A 13,789-nucleotide genomic window follows, 5' to 3' on the forward strand; every position below is an offset into this window, starting at 1 on the left:
TTAGTTTGTACCCAGAGATAACAAGTCTTTCTTTACTTCCAGAACTGCCTTCAAGAAAACAAGAACTCCACTTAAAATCTGGGGATCTGCCTACTGAAAGAAAGTGATTTTACTGGTGACATTATGTTTCCCAACAAGAATTTTGTTGTGTCTGTAGAGGCAGATTGGTACAGCAAAATTTGCTTCATCGAGATCTCAGCTCAGTGAAAACACTGTTGTTCTTGGTCTTAAAATAAGTAGTGTCATTTTCTCTTTGCAATGAATTCTTTCACCCAATCATATTCCTGTATGCAAATATACCATAGCTGGTACAGATAAAAAAGCACAAATAAAGCTAAAGGCTCAGTCAGGACAAAAATCACTGCACTTCTGTGGTACCTCATTTCACCTGTGTTTCAGGAGAGTTCCAACTTCTCAACTGAAAATATGAAGAAACAAGGTTCGGACAGCAATCCTGCTGCAGTTAATCCAGCCTTGCCAGAACCACTCAAAGATTTAAAAATTAAGTACACCAAGGTTAGTAACATTAAGTTAATAACATTTATTAACTTTTCTTTTACAGTCAGTTCAAAGTACAAGATGTGCTAGAGTAATTTTATTTGAGCCATAGAAGTAAAATTAAGTGTTGAAATTGTTTATTCAGATGGTTTCTGATATTGTATTTGTTAGTAATTAATGTTCTGTGATCCTTTTCCTAAGAATTTCAGGAAGTGTATAAGGGTGCCAGTAAATGTGTAAGTGTGATAGAATTGTTTCATGCTTTCTTGGTAAGGGGGTCTATTCCTCCCTGTTCCTCTCCCTCCTCCCCCTTCTCACCCCCCACCAAAACCAAAATAGTTTCTACAGTGAAAAGTTTCCTGGAAAGAACAGAGGGAACAAAGAAGGAGAAGTTTATATTATTTCTCAGAAAAATAAGACCAAATTAAAATGTTAAGGTACTGCAGTGTATTATAAGCAGATTTAAGCAATTATGCCACGTATGGTCATGTGGAAATGCATGTGTGAAAATGAACTAAAATTCATACCACTCACATATTTTTTTTTAGAGACAATTAATCTGGTTTTCAGCTTATGCACATAACTATCAATAAAAGAGATAAAGGCTAGCATTGCTAATTGTGCAATACTTTTATTATTATTTCCATATGTAGTTAATAATACACAGATGAAAAAGACTTGTTTGCAGTTTCAAAAGGCTCCTTACCTGTTTGATATCATAGTACAGAAATATCTGCAGGAACTTTGAACAAAATGTTGGCAAAAATATTGAAACTCTCTCCTCTGAAACTTTCCAGTGCAACATTGATCAGAAAGGACCTCTTCTCTTTAGAGAATTCTTGATTACAGATTTTTTTTCTTAATCATTACCAGTGCAAAGGAAATAATTTTTACCTTTCTAAAACCACTGCTTGCTTTCTTTTCCAAAAGCAAGGTGCTTAGGTGCTCTTCAACAATTACGTAGACTTTGAATTCTGTTCTATTCTATCATTTAATACCTTTAATGTAAAAACCTACCCTGATTTCAGTGCATACACTTCCAGAATAAAGCATGCAGGACTTTAGTTTGTAAATATTTAACAGGCTGGGAAAGCAGTGGGGCACTCAATTCAGAGAGTATACTTTGATTCCTAGTAGACAGTGGTGTTTCAGCTCTTTGTTCATCTTCTAAAATTTCCAATAGAAAGCAGCTAATAAGAGCTAGTTGCCAACTCAGAAATCTGATGTCACTGAGCATGACAAATTGTAATAAACATTTCTATTCATCTAAAATATTTAGTAGACAAGAGTCTACTTCATTAATATCGGATATACCAAAGATAACTACAGGTTAGACAATGTGGCAGAAGTTTCCATAGTTTACATTAGGGAGAGCGTTACCTAGTAAAAAAAAAAAAAAAAAAAAAAAAAAAGAGTTTGGGGGTTGTTTCATTTATTTGTTGTTGCCTTGATAGATAGCAGTTCCTTAAAAACTCCATTCCTTTGCAAAATGGCAACGTATTTGCAGAATTATGTTCCTAAAACTAATCAAATCAAACATACCCTTTCAAATGCTTTACTCGTGCAGTTATTTCCTGCTTTCTTCACTATTGTCTGAAAGCTGCAGAAGTGGGAGGGGGGTGGGGGAGAAGGTGGAGGAGGAGGAGGGGAGGAAGACAGGGAAAAGGCGTAATAGTAATTTCATCCCAACAGCAAAATATCCAGCAATCTTTCATCAATTCTTTTTATATGACCTTAGTATGGCTAAACTGACTTTCCAAGAGCCTTTCCACTCTGTATCTTCCTACTTGCTGTGTTCCTCTCCTGCCCTCTCAGAGCTGGGGCAAGCTGTGGGGGTTTGCCTGGATAATTTTGCTGAACCATTCTGGGATCAAGACAGGTATTGTTAGCCGGTACTTATGCACTAACCCTGCTACCTGAAGCACCTTAAACATCAGGAGCTCCCTTACCTCCAGGATCTCAGCTCTTCTCCTTGTGTATAATGATACAATGCTAATTGCCATCACAAAAGTTTCTGGGGAAAAGTCTACATGAGATGTTCCAAGTACTTAGCTTAGGTTCTTTTAGTTTAAGTTTCTCCCTGCTTTAATTTCTACAAGAGAAGTAAGTTTGGGCCTTATATAAAATTATTTTAGTTAAATATTTCTGTACATCTGGGAGCAAGTAGGTTGATATAGCTATATTTCACATCATGCCTTTCACATAGAGCATAAGAGTAAAAACACCTCAGAGAATCTGAATTTCAGGAATTGTATGTATTGTAGACAGTTAAATCAATTTGAATATGATCTTGAATTGTTTTGCTATCTGAATCTTCTTCAAAGATATTCTGATAAACTCAGAGAGTATTTCAGAATTTCACTATTTCAGTGTTGATGGCTGGCTACAAATGTACTAGCAAAAGGATTACTTAATCATCTGTGAGGAATTAGACCATAATTGTTTGAAAATTATTTCCGTCATGGTTCTCTTATTATAATAACATATATAATAAACCCTATCATGCTCCTTTAACCAAGGAATTCAAGCTCAGTTAAACATTAGTCTGTTAAACTGCATTTAAAGGAGAAAAAGCAGCATATTATTTTCTTATTGAGCTCTTTAGAGAACACCAAAAGGTATAGTAAACCATACTATACTACATAGGGGGAGAAAAGTGAAAGCCAAGTATCATATGTTGTAATCATAAACAAAAATAAGAGGAGGACAGACAGGGCAAAAATAAGTAAAATATATGTGGCAAAGGCAATTAGTGATAAGTCTACTGTAGAAAAACTTACTTCTTTTAAACTCAGCTGACTCTGTATATCAAGCCACTAACTGACATACTAAAAATGTTAAATATATAATAATAGAAAGGATGGCCTTTCTGGTTGCTAGTCTAGTGCAGAAGTAAAATCTAATTGCTGCATTCAATAATAAAACACAGTTCTAAGGGGAAACAAAAGGCTGCCTTCACAGGAAATATTAATCAAAAATCAACTTCTTGAAAAGAAACACTTGAGAGACTTCACAGTAGGTATTTCATATTAGTATACAGGAAATATTTATTTAAGGCTTGCAATTCCTTACCTTGAGAAGTTATAAAATAAATTCTATTGATTTTAATGGTACTGCTTAAAGAATATGCTGAGACTTAAGGGAACATATGGGCGAAGTAAATTGGAGCTTATAGTACCTGAAATGAATATGCTCTCGGCCTACAGATCTCCTTCACGTTTAAATGAAGCTCTAACTTTCACTGGCAGCATCAGATCTGAGAATAATTTTTGCAGGTTGTAAGAGAAGGTGTGAATAGGCACCAACTTTTTTCAGCTTTGTGCTTCATCTCACCTGAGCAATGCCGAACTCAATAGCCCAGCCCCAGTGCACCTTTCCTATTCCTGGCTTTTAAAAAAGCTGGCAGTTTAGCTTCCTGGTGCACCATCTCTTCTAGGAAGCTGGTGACTGGAGTCAGATAAACAGCTGCTGAAACTGAGTGATTCTGAGTCTACATATAACAGACCACTGGATACATTTGAAAAGTGTTGTTTAAAAAAAAAAAAAAAAACACCTTTATCAAGCTTTATCAGGCCAGAGTTGTAGGCGTCCAGGTGGCAGGTTCATAGGGGTAGCTAAAGATGAGATAGATTAGACATATCCTTTCTCATCTATAAAACCACCTTAAGGTCAGCTTGAATTGTCCACATTTTTGATGGTTATTTTACTTTTTTTGGACTAGATTTCTGCCATATGGTTTATACAGTATAATAGAAACATTATAATAAAAAATCTTTTCTGATGAAAAATAAATTTATAAACAGATCTGAATATGGGCATATGTATAAAATCTTTCCAGCATCAGAAATGAAATATTTTCTCCAGGATGCAAAACTATCTAAAACTTCTAAATTACTTCTACAGAAGCACTGAGCCCTGCAAGTCCTGTACAGAATTTGCACAATAGGGAGCCCCAAAAAGGGGATCTTTAAGCTCTGAGAGATACTGTAATGAGCTGTGCTTTACTAGGGGCAGGCACCCAGGGCAGAGTTCTGAAATCCTTCCCAGAAGAGCTACAGCTTGCTGCACCTGAGAAAAAGCTGTCCCAAAGCAAACGCTTTCTTTATGCAACAAGGACACAAATATCACATTTTCTAGCTAACACACACTTTGCAAAATGTGAAAAATGATTCCATTGTCTTTGCTGCGTACATAAGGCCTGAAGGGAGGAAAAAACAAACCCACTGTGTTGATAAATAAAAGCAAAAAACAGATCTTGTCTCATGGTTCTCTGCTCAGATCACATGACTGACCAAATCAACTGTCTAAACAGAGATAGAAACACTTTAGTCATCCAGATAAGTTAAGCCTCAAATGACAGAAGCTCTGTATTTGACTATGTGAATTGAAATCAATCAGTTCAGAGAGTCAAGATTTAATTATACTCTGATACTAGAAAACTAATCAAAGGCATTTTGACTGCAATAGTCCATTACTTGGGCTTAATTTTAAATATAAAGTTCTAATAGTCCAGAATCTTCTATATCAAAAGTTGATTTCCACATCTAGTGCTGAAAAGGATAAAATTTAAAAAATCTTAAATTTGTTTTTTCTTAAAGATGCTGGTGAATTAGCGGTTACAAAATGCATGCTACAGTATTTCTGAGATATCAATCCATGCAACATAAGCTTGCAGTCCTAAGCTACATGGTTACATTTGGTTACTGTAGACAACCCCCTGGACAATATGTGCAAGAAAAATGTGCGTCTTTTGCACTTATATGTACCAAAAAAAAAAAAAAAAGAAAGCAAAAGAAAAAGAATTTTGCTGCCAAAGTTCTGCCTGACAGAAAACATACTGCAACATATTGCAAGATGATCCCAAATGCTTTCTTCAGCAAGGCAAAGGAGTAGCCAGACTTCTTTTGGGCAGGACATCAGCGCTCCCTGGATTTAGAAATCTACATCCTGTTTGTTTGCAGCCATATATCTCAGTGTTGAATGAGCAGGTCTTCTCACACACCTGGGTGTACAGCTGCCTGATATACATGTAATAATGCTTACTTGGAAAGTTTAGACTTTTTCTTTCTCTTCTTTGTCTTTCATACCTGCTTAAGGAAGACTGATTTAGAGAAGAAGACATCTGGAGAGTTTGATTTATACAGTTATGATACAAAGTTTTGCACATATTTAATGTAACAAAGTTTATTCTTTTTTTAAAAGGGAATGGTATTAGAAGCATTAATAAGAAAGATAATATAAAGTAATATCATGAGTGATATTAGTTGGTGCCATAAATGCAGTATTTAAACAAATACTTTCAAAATTTCCAAAAATGGTATGTTTTACTATTATTCCTTCCACAGACAGATATGAATTTGGCATACTGTAACATCATAGCAGTGTTATGTTAATATTTACCTTTTACTTTGTCTCTTTTCTTGGCAATGCAGATAGTTACTAAAGATGGCTTTTTTCATATTAACTACTTAATTGCTGTCTTTACATTTTCATAACAACCAGAATTTTATGTGAATATTCCTGAAATGCGTAGGGACTTATATTTCCCTTATTTTTCTTATAGCATTTCATAAGTTATAAGTTTGCTGGTCAGCCCATGTAGCTATATGAACAAACTCAATCATGCAAGAATACAATAATAGCAAATTGTTACCATATCTATTCAGAGAGAAATAATTTTATTGGCCTTGACAGTTTATTACCAAGTTATTCACCAATTATTAATAACTGCCAAGAGTGTCAGTGTAAGTAATTCAATGCTATGCAACAAATCTATTCCCTGAAATGTTTCCTGTTTTCATAACATATAGGGTTGTAGTGGCTGTGTTGAAATTGCAGTTCCATGTGATAAAATGCATTTATTCTATAGCCACGTGCTTTGCTTCTTTCTGCCATCCTCTGAATCAAGCATTATTTGTTTTAATTGGCCTGCCTCAAAGCATTTCCTGGTTCTCTACATAAATGTAGAAAATCCTGTCGTTATGAGCAGCAGTAGCATTTTATCTTGATGGGGAAGAAATGAGAATGGTACCTTTTCTACTAATAGATCTTCCTTTGATATGTGGTTATTAAACAGTAGGTCAAGATGGTAGTTTTCAACCATAATCCAAAAGATAGGCATGATCTGAGAATAGCTATCTTTGTAGCAGTGATGGGACAGTCAGAGCCTTGGGATTGCTCAGAGAGGTGATCCCATTTCAACACTGACCACAACCTGGAGAGCATTGGGAGGATACAACACAGGGCAATCACTTCTGGCAATACCAGACTGTACACATACTGTCCACTCTAAGAAGCAACCTACACAGCACCAAAACATGCACATGCAATTCCTCTGTGCAGTGTTGAGGTGTTTCCACTGAGGTTTTCCCTTCTCTCTCAAGCCAGCTTATAGACTTAGAAAGAAAATTAACTCTTCCATAATTATACCAGTAGTGTTCCAAAGCTGGAAGTCTTTAGGGTAGCACAGATCTAGCATACATAGTAATCAGGCCTAGATTCCATTTTGAATTTATAAATAGAGCTATGTGTCTTAAATTTCACCCAGAAATTCTTGACCTTCACCTTGCTATTGTCTTCTAAATTTTCACAACTTTGTTTTATTATATAATATCTCAGAGATTGCAACTAAGGAATATTTTTAATAGATCTATTCATTTTCTACTGTCTAGCAATTTGAAATCAGTTCATTTTGCTTCATCCTCAATATGATGAAAGAGAAACTTCCACAACATTATTATCTATTTATAAAAGTACTAAATAAATGTTTTAGAAGTCACCATCTTTACGATAGTGTGGAAGATAACATACTTTTCTCTATAGAATCAAAAAAATCAGTAATAATTTCTGTGGTTTATTTACTTTTTTTTTTTTTTTTTTTTTTTTTTTTTAGTTTAGAAGCAGATTAATTTATACAGATTGCATCAGCTGTCATATCATCTAGGCAGGACTTGTCAGTAATCACAAACCTACAAAAATACAAGACTTTTTACTCTGGAAGCACTCTTTTTGTGTAGTTTTAAATGATCTACTGCAAAACTGAAATAAGAATGCCAGGTGTTGGAGGAGAAAGAAAGAGCAATGCTAAACATACAAAATAAGAGCCAAAGACACCAGAATGGTTTTTGTGCTGTCTTTCATTGTCTTCACTTGGTCTTCACTGTCTTTCACTGATTTCACTTAGGCTTGTACAATACGACTACTTAACCATTTCTTCTACTCCAATAACCCATTCATCAATTATTTATCATCATATTAAAGGGTCTAGATTTGAATTTCTAATACTATTATACCGTGAGAGGCTTTGGATCATAATAGTCCAAAATGGGAAACCATAATTCCCATCTTTTCTTTTTTTTTGTTTTTCTTATATGTGTGCCAGCAGTGTTTCAGTCAAGCTATGATGCTGTTTGTTCCAGCCATGCAAAGTAATTTTGGTACACATCATGCTTTCCGCCTGCATAAAAACTTAATCTTTGAATAAGGATACAATTCCTAGCAGCTATTAAACAAGTTCTGGATATCAGTTTCATTGCTGCTGGGTAAGCTGTTATGATTAACTTTGATGTGTGTCAGCCACTGTACAGTTGTTGAGTCTATATTTTCAGTTGCCAGCTAATAATATAGAAGTTTAGTTTGGTCCTTTGCTAAAAGCCTGAAACAGATCGATACTACACAAAAAGAATGCTCTAACAAGATTGAAGAAAGCATAGCTTCTTGTGTGTAACGTTATTAGACTTACTCCCATCCCTGCCACGTAGAAGTCATGAGAAAACCTCACAAAAATGAGAAAAGTATGGTTGTATTCCTGGAATAAGGTTGTTCAACTTAATGGCAACAGCTTAGACAAAAGGGCCAGGGAAGAGAAGGGAAGTTCAAAAGCAGTTTTGTCTCCTGGGGAAAATCAGTGCAGAGACATAACAGAGGTCCTCAGAACTGGAGTGAAGTGCGAAACACTGTCAAGCTGGACACAAGTATTATTAATTTGCTGTGATGCCTCCAGCAGTTCCAATATCCCGACTGGTAGTATCAGTCAGAATAATGGGTATATTTGCACCCTATCGTTATTTACTGAATTGGAGACAGGAAACCTGAGCTGATACGAGGCAGAAAAAATTTGGAGCTTGTGAAAATTAAACTGGAGATAATTGGATTATTGATGGAAATTACCAAATAAGTACTGAATAGCAACAGATCATTGTGACTGGCTTAAAGAGAAGAGAGCCATAGTGCCTGTGCAGTAATGACAGCTAAAAAAAAAAAAATCACACAAGAACAATCTTGTCCAAAGTTCAAGTCTTATAATATAAGTAGCTAATTTTCCAAAGGCAGGATGTCCGCTGAAGAGTAAGGAGGAAGAGGTTTGAATTCTTGATATGTTTGAGAGAAAAGCTGAGGCAGGGAGAAGAGAGAGAAGAGCTGCCCATAAACATGATCATCCATTTCAGACCTGCCCAGCAGTGCAGGGACATTAATGCCAGCAACAGCTTTTGCTGGATGTTCATGTGAATACACCCACACAGGATGTGAAAGTTTATGGTGATGTGATTACAGACTCACATCTTTCATATAACATCTGTGATGAGAAAATGGTCAGGTCAAGCTCCTGCTAGTATTCTTCCCAAAAGAGTAGAAAATAGCATCTTAATATATGATCAGAGATCATGGTGTTTCTCGTACATTTTCAGCTAGGAACTGTTTAGCTGTTTTAGATTATATCTATAGGTGGGTGAAACTATTACCCTTTACTCAAAAGCCACATTTGAAAGTCCCCTTTTCATGACCTTTTAGACTTTTTTAGCTTCACTAGCATGAATACTGAATACGCAACAGTTATGGTCTTTTAAATACCGTACGATTATGATCACATACAGTGAGTAACTAATGCACAAACAGAAAAAAAAAATTGATGAAAAATAAAACAGCCTCATAATCTCTCATTATTTTATTCCTGTAACATGGAAATAGACAAGTTACAGACAACTTTGACTGATGTTGTATTTTATTTAAGTTGTTCTCTTTATTTCATTCAATGGACTGTGATTTTTTTCCATCACCTTCATTTCTGACAAATCTGCTACTATTTACTCTTAGAATTGCATATTTCCTTCCCTTCCCTTCCTTCTTTCTTTCTTTCCTTCTTTCTTTCTAATGAAAAAAGTTGATGAAAAGTTGGCTAAAATGTAATTCTGTAAAGATACTGTAGGAACTACATGTACTAAACCCAACTGTTTGTTTTATTTCTGTAGGGACACAGTTATTCGTGTGCAAAGAGTACACAGTTACTGAAACTTTGAGCATAGGAAAGATGGGTAATTTTAAGTAGGTCACTTAGGACTACATCTTCCCTGCACTTAACTAACTGTTGTTTGACAGAGGAAGGACCCCTATTAACTAATATCTTTGTAATATGAAAGAAAGTGAAAATATCTTGTGGAGAAAGAAAGTGGTTTGTCTCTGTAGGAAGTTAATTTTAAAAAGCCATTCTTGGTTAACTGGCAACCTCAGAACTGATTCCTTCAGAATAATGTAAATAGCTATTCCATTTTGCATTCCATTGCTAACCAGAAAACTTTCAATTATGAACAATAGATTTAGTAATTAAAATTAGTAAAGGAGGACTAATTAGTAATTAGTAGCATGTCTACTAGTTTAGTAAAATGTTACTAAAATTAGTAATAGAGAACGTACTCTAGTAACAGAGGACATGTTACTAATAACATTGTATTATTTTTATCCTTTACAGATTTTTATAAACAATGAGTGGCATGACTCAGTCAGTGGTAAAAAATTTGCAGTCTATAACCCTGCAACTGAAGAGAAAATCTGTGATATTGAAGAAGGTGACAAGGTGAGGTCTCTTTTATCTTTTTAACTTAAAAGTAGGAAGACATCTTTCTTTGCTCATGAATCATACTTCCTTGGGTGGAGATATAACCATTTTTTCCTAGGTTCTACAGGCATAAAATTAATGTTTTATGTAAAATATAAAACCGATTTACATGTAGGACCTTACACATCTGAAGAAAATTATGAAGAAAACTGTGAGATCTATTGATCAGTGCATTTTGTCATATTACTGTCATTTTAGCTATTTTTTCACCTGTCTTTCTAAAGTAGTAATGTAATCTATACATAACACATGTAAGGCATTTCATTACCAAAAGTGGACAAACCATAGTGTTTTCCTACATATGCAAGTCTGAGAAAAAGTTAATGGGAACATTACTATCCACATTTTCAGTTGTAAATTTGTGTCTTCTCACTACTGTCCCCTTCAACAAGGTATTTTTCCAAAAAGATTATTGGAACATAGTGCCTCTAAAAATGAACGCTGCCTGATTGCACATTGAACTAACATATTTGGGAAGAGAGCTAAAAATATTGTTGACAGCTGTAAGCAACCATTCATTCTGGCATATATGAAATTTCATAGTGCAAAATTAAAGATAAACACAGCCTCACAGAATCACAGAATGCTTAAGGTTGGAAGGGACCTCTAGAAATCGTCTAGTCCAACCCCCCTGCTCCAGCAGGGACACCCAGAGCACGTGGCACAGGGCAGCATCCAGGCAGGTTTGGAAGATCTCCAGAGAAGGAGACTCCACAGCCTCTCTGCGCAGCCTGTTCCAGCGCTCTGTCACGCTCACAGTAAAAAAATTCCTTCCTCATATGGAGATGGAACTTCCTGTGTTTCAGTTCGTACCTATTACCCCTTGTCCTGTCACTGGCCACCACCGAGAAGAGTTTGGCGCCATCCTCTTTACATTCCCCCCTCAGCTAGGTTTCTCAGAAACTCTCAGGGCGACATAGAATCACAGAATCATAGAATGCTTAGGGTTGGAAGGGACCTCTAGAGATCATCTAGTCCAAATCCCCTGCATATGCAGGGTCACCTAGAGCACGTGGCACAGGACTGCATCCAAGCGGGTTTTGAAGATCTCCAGAGAAGGAGACTCCACAACCTCTCTGGGCAGCCTGTTCCAGTGCTCTGTCACGCTCACTGTTAAGAAACTTTTCCTTAAGTTCCTGTGGAACTTTTGGTGCTTCAGTTTCCGGCCCTTTCCTCTAGTCCTATCAGTGGCCACCACTGAGAAGAGACGAGCACCATCTTCTGCACTCCCTCCCTTGATGTACTTATATACACTGATTAGATCCCCTCTCAGCCTTCTCTTTTCCAGGCTGAACAGGTCCAGCTCCCTCAGCCTCTCCTCATAGGGCAGATGTTCCAGGCCCCTGATCATCTTCGTAGCCCTGCACTGGACTCTCTCCAGCAGCTCCACATCCCTCTTATACTGTGGAGCCCAGAACTGGACACAATACCCCAGATGCGGCCTCACCAGGGCTGAGTAGAGGGGCAGGATCACCTCCCTCGAATGTTCCACATGAATGTTCCTAACTAAGAGATGGTCCCACACCTTGATCAATACAGATAAACATACTTTAATCAAGGCTGTAATGAAAAGCTAAACACTCAAATAAGCAGCTATGTATTTTCATAATTATAGGTAAATTTCATTTGAAAAGTGTTTGCTTAGTGGTACTATATAATTTAAATGCATTTTATCAAGAAAGGTTTCATTGTTTAAAAAGAACAGACACTGCAACTTAAACAGTTTCAAAACTGATGACCAAAGACATTTTCTGGATAAACTCTGAGAAAGTAAGTCTGAGAAGAGAGTGTTCTTTTTCTAGTTGACAGCTATAAAAACTGCTAGCTTGACTTGATAATAATATTGGTTTTATAATTAATGTTTTTGTTCATGCAAATATTTATTTGCTTTTCTATACTTTCCCACCATGGATAAATTGTCATGTCCAGAAGCCAGAAAATGTGCTCATATTTCTCACAAAATGACACTCAATTTGTTTTCAATTGGGCTCTTTTTTGACCAAGAAATCTGCATACTGAGAAGGATTTATTTAAAGAATCTGTTTTATATTTAGCAGCAAAATGGTTTAATGGTAAACCTCTTCTTAACCGTGAGAACTATTATGAAGTCTATAAGCACTACATCTACTTTACCAGTTTACTGAGAAAATTTATTGCTAATACAAAAAAGTCTCTTTCACAATATTCTAATTTCATGTAAGAAGATTTTCCCTGAAATATTTTTTTTGAGTAATTCAACTTTCACTGCCCCAACTGAATCTCAATTACTTGATACTATAATTTCATCATGGATCTTCTGATAAACTTTGGCCCAAATCCTATCTGTCAACAGAGATTATGCATGCTGTCAGTATTAAGAAAGTCATAATGAAGACTTTTTAAAAAACTTTCTGTTCTTCAGAAGATGAATAAAAAAGTGCATAAATCTGTCTTTCTATAACCTCAAATATCTGCAAGTGAATCTTGAAATGTCTCATTCTTGATTTTCTTTAGTTCTTGCTATCTTTGTCTAGAGATCGGTCTCACCAAGACTGTTTCAGACTCTTTCTGCCTTCAGACAAGGACTTGTTAAGCATGTTGTTAAATACTGAGTTGTATCACGCTAGCATCATATCTGTTTTTCATGTAAAATATTACCCCTTCTACCTTTTCTCAGTTCAGTCTTTGAAAATCAAATTACACTGCAAATCAGATTGCCTTGATATTTGATCATCCTTAAATTAAATTACTCATGACCTGCAACTGTTCACTTAACATTCAGGACTCTTGCAGCTTTCATTCTTTACAAGCAATCTAACAACTCGTTAAATAAAGAGATAATACTGTTCGACACACAGGTTTCCTTTCTCTCCAATAATTTTGCAAACTAATGTGTAATGACAACCGCTATTAACTAAATTGCCAAGTGAAATGTACAAATCTAGTAAATTACGCAGTCATTGTGAACTTAATATTCTAGAGCCTATTCTTTAGATAATGAGCCAAGAGATTTTAGGAATTTAATTTGTGTGTACAATAGAGGTGACAAAAGGCGGTACACTGCCTTGCAGTGGTATTTAAAAAAAACAAGTGGAGATTACAAAGCATAGACACATATGTGGGTGGGAACTGTTTTCCTTTCAGGTTGATGACTCTTTCAAGCTACATTCACTAATCCTCTAGGCTTCTGCTAATAATAAAGGAGGGCTACACTTAGTTAACAAATAGTCAATAGGATGTAAAGTAAAAAAATCTATAGAAATATATTAAAATGTCTAGCTCTGCAAGGCATTATCAGTCTCAATTCTGTCAGTGTAGATTTATATATAAAATTTAATTTTATATAGTTGAAGAAAAATTCTTTGCTTACTTTAGGTTCACAGCATTTAATTAATTTTAAATATTTTTCCTTGATTTTTC

At 35.7% G+C, this 13,789-nt stretch overlaps 1 protein-coding gene across 1 annotated transcript in view; it reads left to right on the plus strand.

The window, feature by feature from the left end:
• Positions 1 to 343: 343 nt before the first annotated feature.
• The window catches only part of ALDH1A1 (aldehyde dehydrogenase 1 family member A1), a 36,044-nt gene continuing 22,598 nt past the window's right edge, over positions 344 to 13,789 (plus strand). The window contains exons 1-2 of the mRNA XM_010220155.2: positions 344 to 516; positions 10,244 to 10,348. Of these exons, the coding sequence (XP_010218457.1) occupies positions 427 to 516; positions 10,244 to 10,348 (195 nt within the window). The 5' untranslated portion in view covers positions 344 to 426. The remainder of the gene's footprint in view (positions 517 to 10,243; positions 10,349 to 13,789) is intronic.

This window comes from Tinamus guttatus, unplaced genomic scaffold (assembly GCF_059628265.1).
Source record: "Tinamus guttatus ecotype Peru unplaced genomic scaffold, ASM5962826v1 Tinamus_guttatus_pri_ptg000782l, whole genome shotgun sequence".
Lineage (NCBI taxonomy): Eukaryota > Metazoa > Chordata > Aves > Tinamiformes > Tinamidae > Tinamus > Tinamus guttatus.